The sequence below is a fragment of the Cajanus cajan genome, chromosome 2 (genome assembly GCF_000230855.2).
Source record: "Cajanus cajan strain Asha chromosome 2, NIPB_CcT2T_4, whole genome shotgun sequence".
NCBI classification, from domain to species: Eukaryota; Viridiplantae; Streptophyta; class Magnoliopsida; order Fabales; family Fabaceae; genus Cajanus; species Cajanus cajan.
This window is the reverse complement of record NC_138518.1, coordinates 62,570,377-62,589,336: the sequence shown is the minus strand read 5'-3', so window position 1 is coordinate 62,589,336 and position 18,960 is coordinate 62,570,377. Positions and strand designations below refer to the sequence as shown.

The following is an 18,960-nucleotide window of genomic DNA, read 5'->3' as shown; positions in this document are numbered from 1 at the left end:
TAAAAAACTCCTAACCTGATTTTTAGAAGGGGCTAAACATACTAAGATAGTGTCATTTTGTTGGAGAAAAAATCAAATAAAGAAATATCACCATAAACTTTGTCAACTCGAATGCTCAATTAACAAATGCCTGTCAAATCCTTAAGAAATCCTCAAATCAATTATATATATATATATATATATATATATATATATATATATATATATATAGAGAGAGAGAGAGAGAGAGAGAGAGGAGGGATCTATTTACTTCAGGAGTAAGTTTACGTAGACTTACTCCGTTCAATAACTCATGTTCTATATTAAATTTTAACGATTCAACCGTTCAATTTAAAGTTCTTAATACATAGATCAAATCTGCAAATTTTAAAAAAATTTGAAAATCATTTGATACTTCGTTTCATTAATTCGAATCAATGTATAAAATGATTTTATGATTATCCGTCAATTTGAATTAATGAAATGAAATATCAAATAATTTTCAAATTTTCTAAAAATTTGTAAATTTAATTTATGCATTAAGAACTTTAAATTGGACGGTTGGATTGTTGAAATTTGATATAGAACATGAGTTACTGAACAGAACAAGTCTATGTAGACTTACTCCTAGAGTAAAAAAAATAAATCCTCATATATATATATATATATATAACAAGTTTGGTGCATATAAATCATATACTCCAAATTAAGGAGAAGTGTTGAAAATTTGATAGTTATCTTTGTAATTAATGTATAGGTTTATTTTATAGCCATATCATATCATGTTAATTGGAACAAAACGTCCTATATTTAATTGTAATTATTACAGTCAGCCTATATAAATCGCTCTCCATTGTGTAGTTTAGACAATCTCAGCATCTTATGCCTCGATTTCTCTCTTTGAACAATGCCCATATAAAATTATTACAATTTATTCACAAATACATTCAGGTAGTCAAATCTAGCATATTTTTCAATTGATATTTGATAGTCTCGGGCCAAGTCATTATGTAGAGTTATCCAGCTGCGGAAACAATCATAAAGTACACGGACAACAAGCAGAAGTATTCAAAGCACAGCAATTCAAATTGATTATAACTATAATGTCACAGAGCAACTACAAAATATAACAATTAAGTTAGATTACTATACATAATTGAATACTTCCCGGTGAATGTAGTAAAGATCCTAGATTCTTGAGATTCCACTTAGAGCTTGCCAAGTTTAAGAAGCAATAGACTCTTCAGTTTAAAAACAGGCAAATCTTCGAGCCTTTACAACTTGGATTCGGGAATGCTTAGTGAAAACATCACAAGCAAAGCAGTTATAGCAGAGATGTTGCAAAGTGATATTCTTCTACAGGCAGAGGTCTATGTACAACTGTTTATGGATCAAGGCACAGCAGAATATTTAAGCCTGCACGGCTGCACCAAATAATTCAACTCAGATTTCATATCCCTTGCCCATGCCAAATTTCAGCATGATAACAAATTTTAAAGTCAGAAATGAAACCATGGGTGCTATAACCAGAAAAAATATTGTTCAGATCAGTGCAGATCAGTAATGGCCCCAAGATCTCTAGGGGTCATCCAATTCAACCAGTTGTGCCCGTCTTTCAGCAGCCTGCTTCCGAATAAAAATACCCCATCTTAAAGCTGCCTTCAGCTTTAACCAGCCCACAACAGCTTTGCCTGAGGAACGGTTTGGTTCATCATCAAAATTGTAGCCCATGGGGTTTGTAGAAATGTATGTAGATGAACTGGGGTACCCATCTTCGTGGGCATTAAAGGAAGCATGTGGTTGACCTCCCATGTTAAAAATACGGAGTAGATTCTGCATATCTTCATTTTCTAGCATCTCATGACTTCTAAAACGAATTTCCTCTTCTGGGAAGTACTCTTCAACTCCTCCATAAGTAGGATTTGAATTGCTGGCAGTCTCGAAGCCATGCGTGGATGGTTGTGGAGGACCAAGAGTCAACCCATTTTCATTTCTTGAAAATTGGGCATGGTGTGAAACACTCATCAATTGGTGTTGTAGTGGAAACGCATTATCATCAAACTGAATGGAAGAATTAAGATTAGGATTCTGTGGTTGCAAGGAGAATCTGGAAGTTGTCCCATCATGATAACCTGCCAACATTAATGTGTAATAATCAGCAATAAAAAGAAAATTGTCATGGGCTCACCATTTTTTAACATCGATTATGAGAAAGACAGTCTACACAGATTGTTGTGGAACAAGAGCAGCTCACTGCATTGTTCCCGTCATGCTGTCATTCTCTTCTACTAACAATCACCACATGGGTACAAGTTTTCACCATGTGAAGCATTAAAGATTTACTATATCTAAAATTCTAAATCATGTCCACGCTAAATCAAGACAATCTACACAGATTGGTTTAAAGAGGAAACGCAGAGGGAAAGTTCAGGTATTCACTAACCAATTCAATCTAACAAAATTGAAAAAAAATCAAACCGAAAAAATGAACGAGTAATATGAAAAAACGGATTTCAGTTTCATTTACAGATAACATAGTTTGTTTTACCACAGTTATTCATGAACGAGTTCAACGTTCAAACATGAGCTTTGGTAGAATCAATAAGGTTATATTTAGGAATTGTTTAAATAAATTTCACCATAAATACTTATAGAAGAAAAAAAAATTCTCCAAAAGTTTAAATTAGCTTATGCACATTATATATATATATATATATATATATATATATATATATAAACTAATTTTAATTTATGGAGAAATTTATTTTATTTCTCTATTTCTTCTCTTAAAAGTGGTTATAGAGAAATTTATATTTATTCAAAGTTCAAACATGTCCTTAATACTTCTAACTAATTTATATGATATTTATTTTATAATTTAATGTTTATTTATTGTCTCTTTATTAAAAAAAAAACTAATATCAAAACCAACACAGTAATCAAATCTAAATCGTTTTTTTTGGAATTGGACCAGATTTGAATTTAGAATTAAATTGATTGAATGATAAAAAAATAATGGGATTGGATTTAATGAATTTTCTCTTCAAAACTAATTTAATCCGTTCTGCGCATATTCACAAAACAACATAAAACCTGTCCATTTTTGGAGAAGTGGGGTTTTGAAGAGAAAAATAATTGGGTCCTGGGTGTATGAAAAGTGAAAAAAAATAAAGAAAAGAAAAATTGCAGGATAAGATAAAAAGAAGGGGGTTCAGAAAATAGCGTAAACCCAGGATAACTGCAAAACGCCTTTTGCTTGTGTTGCTAATACAATAATACTTCACTAGGAAGTATGTACCTCCAACTGTTACTCCTGCATCCATTGAAGGCTGGCCAGCATGTACTGGAAGTGGCAAAGTTGGGATGGGAATCTGCTGAAGTGAGTTTGTATACTCATGGGAAGCCATTGGAGCCTCAGGGTGAGCGGTATCCAAAGTCTTATCCTGATTGAGGAGAGACTTCCCATCGTATTCAATAACATGCATCCAATTCTCATATGCTTTCTTCACCAGCGTGTCTACATAGACCTACAACATAAACACAGTTTCAGAAAATTCATCTTTTTTCTTTACCTATGGTTTTGGTTTTGAAGAACTTATAACATCTTTTTCCATCTCCATTTTTTCTTTCATGAAAGAGAAAAAATTCCCGCCTTGTCTTCGTAACACTTGTAAGACATAGTAAGTGGCATATATACAAGTTGTATTAAGCCAACTGCCAAGGCAACCTATTTACACAAAGGTTCTATTTGAATAAACTTCTCCATAAACACAAATAGAAAAGAAAAAGAAAGAAAAAGAAAGAAAAAGAGTTTTTCCCATTAGCTAAAATCAATTTATGAACTTTAGTTGCACGGAAAAGCAGAAATTTTATCATATGGCATATGAAATCAGGTTAATCATACTACGGAAGAAACTCAACATTATGGAGCAAATTCAAACATAAAAGGAAGTTTTTCTGCAGAGGTTTACTAACCTTTTGGTTCTCAGAGAGAGACTCAGCTGAGTAATATTGGTCATTGGCAATTAAGCCACTCAATTCATAAATGTTATTGAAAACAACGCCCACATTTCTTGCATCGTCCGGATGGTATACATAAAGTTTTCCACTGAGAACACAAGTCTTTGCATGCTCAACAAGAATATCCCACATCTTATTTGACATGCCGCTCCCAAGAATCTACAACAAGAAGTATAGTTAACCTATAAAAACCTTTGACAGGTGAAATAATTTAAAATCATCAATTCAAATACAAAACCAAGGGATTGAACATTTGATACATTGACATTAAAATCCAAAAAGAACAAAAATATGGATTCTTACATTCCGCAATCTCTGAGGGTCTCTGACCACAAGTCTTAGGAAGTCCTCAACAGTATATATTCCAGCTTTGTTTAGCCTTTTGTGAAATGACCCATCCTTGCCAATCTTCTCCAATCTCCAGACCTCGTCATTCAAGGCAGGGGGATAGTGTTTCTTGTATACTAGAATTCAGTTGAAGTTTCAATACAACAACACTAGAAAGATACAACAAGTATAAGGAAGTTATAAACTTACATTCTCCACGATGATCCTTGACAGTGAAAGGTTCTGATTTGGCTTCACGAATACGCATTCCCTCGCAACAACCTGGGGCAACTTTCAGCCCCAATCTAAACTTCCTACTCCTTATCCAGCTAGAGTTGTCTGTAAATGTAAGCTCACCCAGTGTTCCTACACCATCCTTCAGTGTGACTTGCAGATCACCAGTTAGAAGAGGCCTTTTTCCTTCCCGCTCTTTCACAACATGACTATCAAACTCTTCTTCGTTCCAATTATCATCATCCTCGTTATTGAAATCTCCCTCTAGTACAATAATATCTAGTTTGGCACACGACTCAGGCCCTGATGTGACAATATGGCCTGTGTTTGCATCAATCAAAACAATATGTATGGCTGCCCCCTGCTCGCCCTCCACTTTACCACCAGTAAAGAGGGGAAGGGACAGCCTGGTCTTGAAATGCAATTGTAAATTTTTGCCATCAGGGCCTTCTATTCGCTTTGGTGAAGACCTGAATTTTTACATTGAGTATTAGAGAGACTAATTATAGAATATAGATATTATAAACTCATGGCGATAAGATAAGCTGAACCTGAAATTAACACACTAATCACAAAAAAAAAAAAAAAATATGGGTCACTAAATTTTTTACTTTAAAATATAACAGGATCTCCATTAGCTTAAGACAATCTATCTAATTCCATCATTCCAACCTCTAGTAAAGCAAGTTGTTGCAGGATATAATCTTGCCATGAAAGCATTAGCACTTAAGCAGCAAAAGAGCAGAAGAATCATGTGTTGTGTTCATTCATCTGATATACACATTTCTTAAACAAGAAGAGGGAACAAAAACATTACCTGCCAGTAAGCTTGGAAGGGCCTAGTTTTGCCAATGCACGCTCAACTTCTTCACTAACCTGTTCAGAAACAAGCATAAAATTAAGAAATAAGACACATATTTGATCAAACATTATTCATGCAAAGTAGCGTACATTGACTTCATTTATATAGCTGCTCCATTAAATTATATTCGATAACACTCAGACATACACACAATACGGGACAACTTGTTCCAAAAAGCCTATTTTAGAAGAACAAAAAGGGAGACCTAGTGCATGAGGCTCCCACGGAGTCCCACCTAATGGGGTTTGGGATGGATATATGTAAGCAGCCTTGTCCACATGCAGAGAAGCTGTTTCTAGGATGTGAAAGGCCGTTTAGAGCAAATCAAAAGGAAAAAATTATATAATTAATTTTTAAGGTTTTGAATATGATATCACCAATTTCCTACCCAATTCTATCAAGCTTCTGATCAAGTCAGGGCGTATCCGCTTAAAGTAAAATAAAATTTAACTACAGGGGTTGCAGTTTATGTGGCTGATTAGGTGAGCAGTAGACTATGCAAGTGATAACTTGAGGATCTAATTCCAATAAATCAACTAAAAAATTCACAAAATGATCAGATGAACATATTAAGAATTAATACCACAATGAACTGAATTTTCTTACAACTCTGCGTAGAATAGGCTCCAGCGATGAGCAGAGTTTTTGCAGACTGTCCACTTTCAGGGCCTCAACAATTACGCTGCAGATAAACATAAATAAATGAATAAAAGCAATAAATGAATTCATAACCAAGTTCAAGGCACCAAAATAAGCTTTCAAAGTTGAAAAAAACATAATGCTTAAGCTAACATTAAGAAGTAGCGAAGCAAGCATAAGCATGGCTCCACAGTTAAAAGAGTTTCCGAAAGTTTGTTTACTAAAAATAAAGAGCTAAGCTTTGTAAAGCTCTTTTGCTTTATTCAAAGAATTTGTTGAAACGTAAACTCAGCTGAACTCCCGTTGTATCACACCTGGCTAACTCGAACGGAAACAACACATTTCCGCGTTTTCTTCCTCACATAAAGAATTGAAGGTATGAATTAAAAGCAGAGAAGGTGACAACTGAAAGTCAGTAACAATTTAGACGCGAACATTGCAAGCAAAAGGTAGCATTACCTAGCCAAAGCAGGCCGTTTCCGATCAGGTTGAGGTTCTTCGGCGGAAGCGGAAGCGGAATCCAAAGCGCGCTTCTCTCTGGCGACGGCGCTTGACCTCTCCACATAGCTGCCGCGCATTGTTATTTGTTCCCAAGTAAGTAGGTTTTCTGAGTCACGTAAAGTTCAACAGTTGAGTTTGACTGGGAAACCAAAATAAATAGAGAAAACGTGAGTTAGTGCTGTTTTTGGGTGGGAGCAGGAAAAGTTGAAAAAGTACGGAGGGTGAGAAACTTCTGGGAAACGTCTCAGAATTTTCTTTTTGGGCCTCAAACGCTATTTTGTTTCCACACCGACGCTTATTTTGTCGCCTCTTTTTCGTCGTCTATTTCTTCTCTCTCGGACTCTGTTGCCTTTTCACAGCCCACAGAATCTTTCTCCATCTTTTCCTTTTTTGCCACGTGGCCCTCACATTTCAGATCATTCTCTAATTACTATGCTTTAACTTGTCCTACCTTTTTTCAGTTTTACGCTTTTACCAGGACAATGTACTTTTTTCTTTTGTTACATACGATAAATACAAAACCAAAAACAACTATACTTCAATAATACACCCTTTTTTCTTTTTTTTTTTCCATTTCCAGGGTCCTAAAATGAAAATTCCTCAACCTAGTAAATCGGGGTGGAGAATGAAAGAGATTAATAGAATAAAATATGGAAAATGAAATTAATAATAAATATAAGAAAATAAATAAATAAGAAAATAAATAAATGAGAAAAAAATGTAGTCAAAATGAGATCAACAAAATGTATCTGTTTATTTATAACAACCTTTCCAAAATACACCTTTATTCATTTTTTATTAGTGAAATTGCGATAACAACACATTAAAATTTGAATTCAATCTTTACCACTATATCTAGTGATTATATTTACATCCCACCCTTTATTGTGAATAGAAAGAACATTACCATTTTTAAAAAGAATTTTTATTATTAAATTATGAAAATATCAAGAATATATAATCCTGAGATCGTCAGTTTTTTAATACTTTAGGATTTTATTTTTCCCTTTTTAATTATTATGTAATTGTTTCAGAAGAGATGGAGAATTAAAAAAGTATGTCTTTGAATTAGTTTATTTAAAAAAAACATTTTTGTATTTGTAAAACAACTTTCTTAAATAAATATTACTTAAAAATCAATTGAAAAACACATATTTAATGTTAACTATTATTTAGCATCAATTTATATTGTAGGATGTAGTTTCTTATATTGGTTTATTAATTTACTCTTAATTGTAGTTAATAATAATATATGAAAGGTTTAAATATTTTTTTTTGTTTTTTGGACGATAATGTTTTTTTTTTGTAAAATATGAAAACTAAACAAAGCAGACAAACTCAAGATATAGAGTCTTCCCCTAACGGAAGCAAAATAAAATCTCGAGGACTCCTCCAAAATACATTGGAACCTAGGTTCCGTACACCCCAATTAGCAAGCGTATGAGCTACTGAATTTATTTCTCGAGGAATATGACTTACGTAAACTACCCAATCCCGAGCTAGCATTTGCTGAACACGACAAATAACATCATAGTGCTTGTGCAGGTAATCCCTATCCGTTGGCCGATCTTGAAACAACGTAACAGCTCCCAGGCAATCACATTCACAAGTCACCTTCTGAAACCCACCTTCCCAACAAAACAATAGGCCCTCATCCAAGGCTAACAACTCAGTACGTAACGCATCACCATGTAAGCCTCCACGCGAAAAGCCCCCCCGCCACATACCTGCCCAATCACGAATTACCCACCCATCCCCATAGCAGAAGTCTCACTCAACCAACTCTCGTCCGTGTTTAGCCTGACCCACAGGTGCTCTGGAGGCCTCCAAAGGGCTTGCTCCACCCACGAGCGCCTCTTAGCGTTATACGCACTAATCTCCACCGTAGATAGTATCACCTTCCGACGGACCGCTGAAATTTGCCAGAGCTCGTCGTTAAATACCATGTTATTCCTAAAACGCCAAACCCACCACAAGGTGATGGATAGCGTAATCGCATCCTTGTGCAAGATAATCCCCTTCAGCCACTGAAAACAATCCATTACAGAGAAAGACCACCCCACACTGCACCCGCCAGACATCAGCACCTCTCGCGAATATGGGCAATCCCGAAGAGCATGTAAAATGGTCTCATGAGGACAAGAGCAACGCGAGCATGCACCTGACTCTGCCAACCTCCTATCAGCCCGAACCTGATTCGTTGGGAGGGCTGAATGAAGGCATTGCCACAGAAAGAACTTAACCTTCTCAGGAACCATGATCCTCCAAAGCTTCTTCCAAACTGCATCCCCCTCCGTTGCCAAACCCGGGGTTAGAAAACGATACCCAAATGCTGTTGTATAGCAACCCGAGATATCACCCCTCCAAGCAAAGTGATCCAACCCCAAAGGGGAATTGACAACACTCAACTGTTGGACCAAGTTTATCAGTTCGGTCGGAAGAATCGTATACAAGGCATTGAAGCTCCATTCTCCACTAACCCAGCAGTCGGCAACCTTTTTGTTGGTGTCCGCAATATGAACAAAAGGGACTTTCCTGCACCAAAGCCCATTACCTGTCTGTGTACCAAAGTGATGAGGCGCCCGATCCTAGATGAGGCTTGAATCCCTCACGGAGTGAAGGTAGGGCCTTAATAATACTCGACCAGATTGGAGAAGCACCCCGCTTGTTTTGAGTACACAGGATAGAGTCTCCATGTAAATAAAGGTTGCTGAGGAGTTGAACCCAAGGCTTCTCTGGAGCCGAAAGCAGATCCCAAACTAGCTTCCCGATACATTCACCCTGCACGCCTCCCTAACCCCAAGGCCACCTAACTTTTTTGATTGAGTAACAACATCCCAACTCACTGGAGACCAAAACCGTGTGTTGTCAGACTTAGCCCAGAGCATACGACGGCAAGTCTGATCAATTCTATTACACACTGCTTGGGGAAGCCACAATGATTGCATGCTATATACGGGAATAGAGGAGATGGTAGACTTCACCAGATACAACTTACCTGCCTTATTAAGAAGCTTGGCCTTCCAAGCCGCAAGTCTACCCTGAATCTTATCCATCACATCATAGAAATCTGCGCACCTTGGCTGACCATGAGTCATGGGAACACCCAAATACTTCCCGATCCGAGCCGTATAGCCAATCCCTAGCAGTCCTTCCAACGTATCTATCCTCCTCTGTGAAACTCTTCTAGAGCTCACAAACTTAGACTTAGTCAAATTGACTCTTAAGCCTGATAAACGCGAAAACTCCTCCAAGATTGATGCCACCAAACGAGCCTGGTCCTCTGAAGCTTGACAAAACAGTAAGATACCATCAGCAAAGAAAAGGTGTGAAAGCGGTAGCCCCCCAGGAGATAGCTGAATCGATTTCTAAAGACCCTCCTGGAGCAACTCAGAAATCCTAAGGGCTAGGCGCTCCATGCAAAAAATGAATAGATATGGAGATAATGGGTCTCCCTGCCGAAGGCCTCGAGACGGGACAAATGAAGGTAGTGTGCTTCCATTCCAAAGGAGTGAGATTGACGAATTCTTCAACCCCCACATGATAAGTTGAATTATGATTGTAGGAAACCCAAACTGCACCAGCGTAGACTCCAAGAACTCCCACCTGACCCTGTCGTATGCCTTTTCAAGGTCAATTTTTAAGGCCAAGGAACCCACTCCTGAGCCGTCTTTCCGAACGAAATGAAAGGCTTCCTGAGCAATAATATTGTGGTCACGAGTCCCCCTCCCAGGGATAAAGCTACCCTGGAAAGGACCAATGACACCCTGCAAGAAAGGTCTAAGACGAGCTACAATCACTTTAGAAATAACCTTCCAGGCGACGTTGCATAAGCTAATAGGACGAAATTCTTTGAGGCTAACCGGGTGGTTCACCTTCGGAATTAACACCATTTGTGTCTCCAATAGTGATAAGTCCGAGTACCCCAACTGAAAGGCATCCCTCACTGTACGCCATAGTTCATCACCCACAATAGGCCAATACTGCTTGAAAAAGAACGGTTGAAACCCATCCATCCCTGGTGCCTTGAACGACTTCATGCTCATCACCGCCCGACGAACCTCCTCCTTCGTGACTGAGGCAGTTAAGGCAGATCGGGCCTCAACTCCCAAGGTAGGTGAAATCCCAGCATGCATGTCTAGAGACCCTTGATCATTGTCAACCGAGAAAAGCTCCTTATAGAACCTGACTGCCTCAGTTTTCATGACCACAGGGTCTGTATGCCAAGTTCCATCTGGTAAAAACAACCCCTGTATTTTGTTCCTCCGTCTTCTCGCGAGTGTTTGAGCATGGAAGAAGGACGTGTTACGGTCCCCAAACTTCACCCACTACTCTCTAGATTTCTGAAACCATAGATACTCCTCCTGAAGACAAGTTTCGTCCAACTCCATTTGTATAGCTTTCTCCAAGCGCGACAGGCTCTCTGAATCCCCTCTCTCTAGTTGTAGTTGTACCCCTTTAAGACGACGTTGGAGAGCCTTCTTCCTCGTAAGGATATTCCCAAACACCTCTTTGTTAAACTTGATGGCATCCACTCGAACTACTTGTAGCCCATTAACAAGGGTCGGCGTGCTACGACACCACGCCTCCCTAACAATTCGCTCAAAATCTTTATGGGTGGCCCATGCAGCTTGGAACCGAAAGGGTCGATCCGGAGACTTGTCTCTTGAGCCGTCACGCCGTAGTAAAAGTGGGCAATGATCAGAATAGACCCGGCACAGATTCTCAACATATGCTTCCGGAAACATTGCTTGCCACGCGACATTGCACACCACACGGTCTAACCGCTTTGCCAGCACAACCCCTCGTTGATTTCGATACCACGTAAAGCGAAGGCCCTTAGCCTCCATATCGAGAAGATTGCAATCATTCAAAACCTCTAGAAACTGTGATGCCCGTGCCATCGAGAAACGACCCCCACGATACTCCGTTGACAACATAATTTCATTGAAGTCCCCAAGCACTAGCCATGGAAGCGTAATCTGTCCCCCCAACTCCCGAAGATGAGCCCAAACCTGCTGTCTGAGTTCCACCCGAGGATTAGCATAAACGACAGTACATACCCAGCTCTTGCTCCCTTCAACAACCGTAAACGAGATGGCCTAAGGGTGAGAGGCAAAGTCTGAGGTAGTAGTAGAGCAAGACAATGCCATCAAAACCCAAATACCCCCAGAATGCCTCGTAGCCTCAATGCTATAACACAACTTATAGTCCAACTTTTTCCAAAAGGATGCCACCGAAGAAAACTGGCAATGTGTTTTCAAGACAATAAAAATAGACGGGTGGTGGAGCCTTACTAACTCCGAGACCCTCTTTTTACCTTTGGCATTAACAGCCCCTCTAATATTCCAACTCAAGATATTGAAATTTGTAGACATTAAAATAAATCAAAACTCAACGGATACTTACATCATCATGGCCTCCTCTTCCAACAGCTGGTCATATTTCATAACATCCTCCGTCCCCAATATGTCTTGTCCACTGTCCTCTGACTCATGAAGTACAAGGGTCTTGCAACCGGTTTGTAGTGCACTGGAGGCCAAGCCCATATGCAGGTTCCCAGTGAGTCCTTCGTGCACGTCTCGTGAGCTGCCAAGAGGAGGACTCTCTTGCGAACTGCGGCCCTTATGAAGTATGCCATCAGATAACATGAGACCGCCATCTAGAGTGGGCCGTGGGCGGGCACCAATGTCCTCCACTCTGCTACGTTTTTTAGTATCTTTACTGGAGCTCATTTCGTTTTGATTCACAGGCGTCACGTGGCCTATATCAACACGTTCACGTTCCCGTTCACGTTCACTTTCACGCGTGTTCCCTTTCACTGCACGTTGGTTCACTCGCGCATGGTCCTGTTCACACTCACTTGGATTCACTTTCACTGCACGTTGATTCACTCTTGCATGGTCCTGTTCACGTTCACTTGGAGTCCCTGTCACTGCACGTGGGTTTTTAAAAACCTCACGTGATTCGGCCTCAATGTGGATTCCTCGCGTAGGGTAACTCGGAAGGGCCTGAATCTTCTCCTTATTTTCCGCAGTCCCATAATGAGAGGAAGATCGCCCCTTGCTCAACGGTTTCCCGAGATTGTGTTTCCGATTTTTCCGTTTCACGATCAGCCATTCCCCATGCGGATCTGGCGTGATTGTCCCCCTTGCGTGCAGAGTGGATTGCTCTCCTGATTGAGCAACGTAATCTGCATTGCACATTGCTTCCCTTGACGGCTGTTCCACAACCTCCTTCTCTCCCACGCCGTTTGTCGTTGGCACAGGCCGAGCTATATGTGGACAGTTTCGTAGAACGTGCCCATAACAGCCGCACGACGAACACAACAGATGTAAGCCCTCATACTCCACGTTATACCAAACACCATTGAGGAAAAATCTTCCTACGACTGGTTCATTTAGATTGATCTCGACACAGACCCGTGGAAACCTGCCCCGTGTCATGTTTAGAGTATTCAGATCCACCTTTACTGGTTTCCCTATGGCTGATGCAATTGTTAGGAGAACACTCTCATCATAAAACATAACTCCAAGCCCTGGGAACCTGATCTAGACGAGAGTACTGTCAGCCTTCGTTGCTGAAGCTACTACCTGATTGTTTTGGACGGTAATGTATAACTTACGTAGACTTATTATTATTATTAAATCTATTATTAAATAATATGTGGTCACTCAAAAAATTAAATTCATTCCTATCATGTAGATATAATAAATTCATGTCACTCGTATGAGAACAATATTACAAAGAAATTAACAATAAAGATCAAAAATAATTTTAAAATATAAATTTAGGAACTAAAACTGTTTATTTTTAACTATATGAATTAAAAAAGTAAATTCGATAAAATTATAATTACTAAAAAAAGATTAATCTATTTCAAAATATATCATATACATACCAACAACAATGAAGAAAAAAATCCTCATGAGGTAAATTTCACTAAAGTAACATGTGATGTGGGATCATGAAATCGTTTATTTAAATATTCATTCTGTATGAGTCGAGAGATTCACAATCACAATGTAACAATGTTGATTTATTCTGAAATAGTGGTAAATTGGGCCTTCATGTGTAATAGCACAATTCATTGGTTAAAAGGTACTACTATTTGTAAGACGTTCTAACACTAACTGAGAACAGTCCTTATGTAATAAAGCTACAAGACATTTCACAATAATTAGGTACATGTGCAACAGCCTGAGAAATGCAAGATTTGGCCATGGATGCAATGATTCTTAAATATTTAAGAAAATAGAGAGGGCCTTGACTTGAAGATGGGCGATGTTAATACAAACACGCATAAAGTGTCGGAGCACATTCAATTATCAATTGGCTTTTATACAATTTAAGACATTTTGTTGAGTACGGCAGGCACAACGATAAATAAGATATGAGCTGGTTAAAATATTTATATATTTCCATATTTTTCTTATATAATAAATAAATCATCAATTCGCTCCTTCAAATATTATCATCTTTCTTAATTAGTTCTCAAAGTAATTAGACTATATAAGTGGTTATTAAAGATATGATATATGGAGTCTAAAGTATTAAAAAAAATTCAAATTAGTCCTTTAATATTAGCAAAAATATATTATAATAGAGACTAAAATGATGAATTTTCAATACTTTGAAAAATTATTTATATTCGGAACTTTAAAAACTATTTAGGAAAAAGAGTAATATTTGACTAAGTTGATAGTTTACTGTTTTTTTTTTTCCTTTTCATTTACATTAAGGATATTTAGAACTGGCAAAATAAGGCTGACCCATTTAATCTGGTTGGCCAGCTATGTTTGAACCGGGTAGTCCAATTAATTAAAAGAGAAATTTTTTTTAATATATATATATATATATATATATATATATATATTATTTTTTTAGTTCTTGTGATTTTATTTTAGTCCTTATAATATTTTTTTTTTACATTTTACTCCTATAATATTTTATTCATTTTCAGATAGTCCTTTGAAAAAATTAGTAAGAACTAAACATAAATTATTCACGTATTATAAGGACAGGACAAAAAGGGAAAAAAATGAAATTATTCCATTTACAGAAATAAAATAAAAAAGAGAATTTATCCAAAGACCATTCTTAAACTCCCTATGTATAGCAAAATGTATGCACTACACCATTCTTTGTAAGACTATTAACGTTTCATTATAGTGATAATTTAATTTTCATTAAACAAAAGTTATACTAATAGAAATATGCCTAGCTCCTAACTGTTTATATTTGTTAGTGTATGCTATGCATTTTATTTTTCCAAAATGCAAATTAGAGTTTCTTTTTATCAACGCCTCGTTACCTTTTTTTTTTTTTTTTTTTTTGGATTTATCCCTGGTCAAAAAGAGACTTCCCGATTAGTAACGAATCGTTACTTGAGTACGTTCTTGCAAAATTAAAGACAAATTTTCTTTAGTTGAAATAGTTTTTTTTTACGTTAATGAGCAGCCATTTACTGCAATGAGCGGGTTTCAAAAGATCTTATTATGCCCTTGAATATGATGCAAACCAAATTCTAGAGACAAATATATTTTAATTTTGGTCGTATTACATCCATATGATTTCATCAAAATTTCAGTTAGATCACTAGTTTAGAAACTTTTAACTAATAACACATTAAAACCTGCAACTAGTTATATTTTAATTGGCTTTTAACCGTCAGAACAGAGAGGGGGTCCTTCTCAGTCGCGCGTGCATCTATGTTTGCCCAGTACATGGATAATTGTGGGCTTATGAATATACCTTTGTTGGGAAGAAAGTACACTTGGCATAGGATGCATCAGGGATTCGCCTCATTACATAAACAACTAGATAGAGCCCTTAGCGACGTGCATTGGACAAGAGCCTTCCCAGAGGCCGTGGTGGAGGTTCTTTCCCGAGCTCACTCAGATCATCATCCCCTTATTCTTCGTAGCAGTGGGGGGCATATGGTCGCGCAGAAAAGACCCTTTCGGTTTGAAGCAGCTTGGTGTTCGCATCAAGGATATGAAGCTGTGGTCTGGAATGCTTGGAAACAGTCTTCGGGGAATATTTTGGAATCACTGAAGTGCGTACAGGAAGCCTCATTAATCTTTAATAAGGAAGTGTTTGGGAACATTAGTCTCCGTAAGAAAATTTTGGGAGCCCGATTGGGAGGGCTTGAAAGATACCTAGAGAAGGTTGATTCACGACGTCATGCTCTACTATACCAAGAATTATTTAAGCAATATGAGCTGGTTCTTCAACAGGAAGAAACCCTTTGGTATCAGAAGTCAAGGGAAAAATGGATAAAATTGGGAAATAAAAATACTGCATTCTTCCACACTCAAACAGTTGTGAGACGAAAGCGTAATAGAATACTAGGTTTGCACTTGCCATCAGGAGCTTGGTGTACGGATGGGAATCTGTTGAAGCAGGAAGCATTGGCGTATTTCAAGAGTTTACTAGGTGCTTCGGAGGCTATGCCTCAGGTGCTACCACCTTGCCATATATCTTTATCAATGGAGGAACAGGCTAGCTTGGAGACTCCAGTCTCTAAGGCGGAGGTGTTTGATGCCCTACGAGGTATGAAATCCTTTAAGGCCCCAGGACCTGATGGATTCCAACCAATTTTCTATAAACAGTACTGGCACATGATAGGGGATGATGTGTGGCGATTTGTGGCTTCAGCTTTTGAGAATGGGAGAATTGATGCTCATGCTACTGAAACTCTATTGGTTCTTATTCCTAAAGGGGATCATCCTCGTACTTTCAAAGATTTTCGCCCATTAGCTTGTGCAACGTGGTATACAAGTTAGTCTCTAAGGTGTTAGTTAATCGGTTACGGCCATTTCTTATGAGGATAGTCAGTCCTTTCTAGAGTAGCTTTATTCCAGGAAGGGACACTATGGATAATGTGATCATTCTTCAGGAAATCATCCACACTCTGTCCAAATCTAAGAAGAAGAAGGGTGATGTCGTTTTCAAACTAGATCTCGAGAAGGCCTATGATAGAGTGGATTGGCGTTTCCTTCAAGAGGTATTAGCAGACTTTGGGCTACCTAATAGGCTGGTTAATTTGATACTTTCAGGAGTTACGTCAGCCAAGTTGTCTTTGTTATGGAATGGTGAATGTTTAGAGAGTTTTAGTCCTAAGCGAGGGCTTCGCCAAGGTGATCCCTTATCACCTTACTTATTTGTCTTATGTATGGAGAGATTGGGCCATATAATTCAAGAGCAAGTTTCTGCTGGGGTTTGGGCTCCTCTTAAACTGGGTTCAGATGGCCCCCCTTTATCCCACTTGTTTTTTGCAGATGATGTTCTGTTGTTTTCAAAAGCGACACCATCGCACATTAGAATGGTGACTGAGAGTCTGCAGAGGTTCTGTAATGCATCTGGACTGAAGGTGAATCTAACCAAGTCTCGGATGATGGCTTCTAAAGGAGTTCCACGAAGCAGGAAAAACTCTTTGACACAAATTACAAATATCACTTTCACAAATGATTTGGGCAAGTATCTGGGTTTTCAGATGTTGCGTGGTAGGGTTACAACTCGACATTTTGGTGAGGTTATGACTAAAGTGCAAGGGCGCTTGGCTGCTTGGAAGGGGCGCCTTTTGTCTCGTGTAGGTCGGGTTGCTTTGGTCAATTCTGTGCTGAGTGCTATCCCGGCATACACTATGTAGACACAATGGCTACCTTCTGGGACGTGTGACCAGTTGGATGCACTCAGCAGGAAGTTTATTTGGAGTGGGGAAGGTGCACGGAAACTTCATTTAGTGAAGTGGGAGACCCTGACTAGACCAAGGAAGGAAGGAGGTTTGGGTGTGTGTATAGCGCGGAATAAAAATATTTCGTTGTTGGGTAAGTTGATTTGGGATTTGTTTCATCATACGGACAAATTATGGGTTAGAGTGGTCATGGCAAAATATAGAGACAGAAATATTGCTAGTTTATTGCAAAGGCCAGGTTCTTATGTTCTGACTTCCTTGCGGAGAGCTTTTGAGGAGCTGCGCCCGGGGTTTCGACTCCAGTTGGGTGATGGTGAGGCCAGCTTCTGGTTTGAGAATTGGTTTCATGAAGGGCCACTTGCCAACGAGGTACCTTTTGTTCATTTACATGATTTAACTTTACGTGTACGAGATGTGTGGCAGGATGGGAGGTGGCATTTAGAACAACTCCACTCCTGGCTGTCAACAGAACTCCAGGCAAGAATCCTTAGCATGCAAATTTGGCTGCATCCCTCCACATCGGATGGCATTGTTTGGGAGGCCTCTACAAACGGTGAATACCTAGCTCGGACAGGGTATCAGTGGCTGTGTGATAGGGATGTGGTCCTTTCCGATGGGTGGCAATGGATTTGGAGGCTTCCATTGTCGGAGTCGATTCGATTTTTCTTATGGCAGGTTTGCCATGATGCTCTTCCCACTGGTGCCTTGTTGGTGCAACGACATGTAACTCCTGATGGGCTTTGTTTGAGGTGTAGAAACGAGGTGGAAAGTATTGCCCATGTGTTGTTTCGCTGTGAACATGCGGTCAGATTGTGGCGTCTATTACATTTGGAGGAGGCGATTTGTTGGTGGTCGGGATCTTGGCCAAAGTGGCTTAAGTTGTGCTTTCAGAGGTGCCATATCCTTCCACTCATTGCTTGTTGGGTTCTCTGGAAGATGCGTAATGAATGGGTTTTTAATGGGTGTGACTCTTCTGTGTGGGAGGCCTTACATCGGGTCCATGCTTTGCATACTACCATGGTACGTGCTTTTGCGGTAGCTGATGAACACACACCACATGATGCAGGGCTTAAGTGGGTCTCTTGTATCTTTGCTGAGGCGCTACAAACTAGTCTACATGTTGACGCCAGCTTCAATCCAGCATCAGGTCAAGCAGGCATTGGTGGTCTTGCAAGAGACTCCAATGGTAGGTGGCTATGGGGGTTCTTTAGGGCAGTTGAGGCTGTCGATGCCCTTCAGGTGGAATTACTTGCGCTACGGATTGCTTGGAGCCGACGCACGCAGTCTGTGTTATGCGTTTCGGACTCAGCTGTAGCGGTTGAGCTTGTTACACATGATATCCAAAGTACTCACAGATTGGCGGCTATCCTTTACTCAATTGAGGAGCTGGTGCATAAGCCTTGGACGATTCAGTTTAAACATTCCTTCCGAGAAGGGAATAAGTGTGCTGATCTATTGGCTAGACGGGGACAAATGCGAGGTCTAGAGGTGCAGGAACTTGTTTCCCCTCCACCTGAGGTAAAGTCTCAGGTGTTAGCGGACATAGCTGGAGGTCTGATCGTTAGATTGTAATTTTGCTTTGTTTTTTTTTTTTTTTTTGTCAGTACTTTACCAAAAAAAAACCTGCAACATGTGATCATATGAGTTTAAAGATTATGAACATGTTTGAATAAAAGTTTAGAAGATTTTTTAGAGTTCT

The 18,960-nt window shown here is 39.1% G+C and overlaps 2 protein-coding genes across 2 annotated transcripts; both read right to left on the bottom strand.

Annotated features, from left to right (window-relative positions):
- Positions 1 to 1,044: 1,044 nt before the first annotated feature.
- Positions 1,045 to 6,699, bottom strand: LOC109805062 (calmodulin-binding protein 60 D). Its single transcript, XM_029272699.2, has 8 exons — positions 6,521 to 6,699; positions 6,029 to 6,104; positions 5,378 to 5,436; positions 4,537 to 5,030; positions 4,303 to 4,463; positions 3,955 to 4,158; positions 3,278 to 3,506; positions 1,045 to 2,111 (listed from the first exon to the last, which is right to left on the bottom strand). The coding sequence occupies exons 1-8, from the start codon at positions 6,637 to 6,639 to the stop codon at positions 1,558 to 1,560; spliced, it is 1,896 nt and encodes a 631-aa protein (XP_029128532.1). The 5' UTR covers positions 6,640 to 6,699; the 3' UTR covers positions 1,045 to 1,557.
- A 4,191-nt stretch (positions 6,700 to 10,890) lies between these two features.
- LOC109804684 (uncharacterized) lies at positions 10,891 to 13,089 on the bottom strand. The gene is made up of 3 exons (XM_083069818.1): positions 11,972 to 13,089; positions 11,722 to 11,902; positions 10,891 to 11,664 (listed from the first exon to the last, which is right to left on the bottom strand). Exons 1-3 carry the CDS (start codon positions 13,087 to 13,089, stop codon positions 10,891 to 10,893), a joined length of 2,073 nt encoding a protein of 690 aa, XP_082925944.1.
- Positions 13,090 to 18,960: the final 5,871 nt, after the last annotated feature.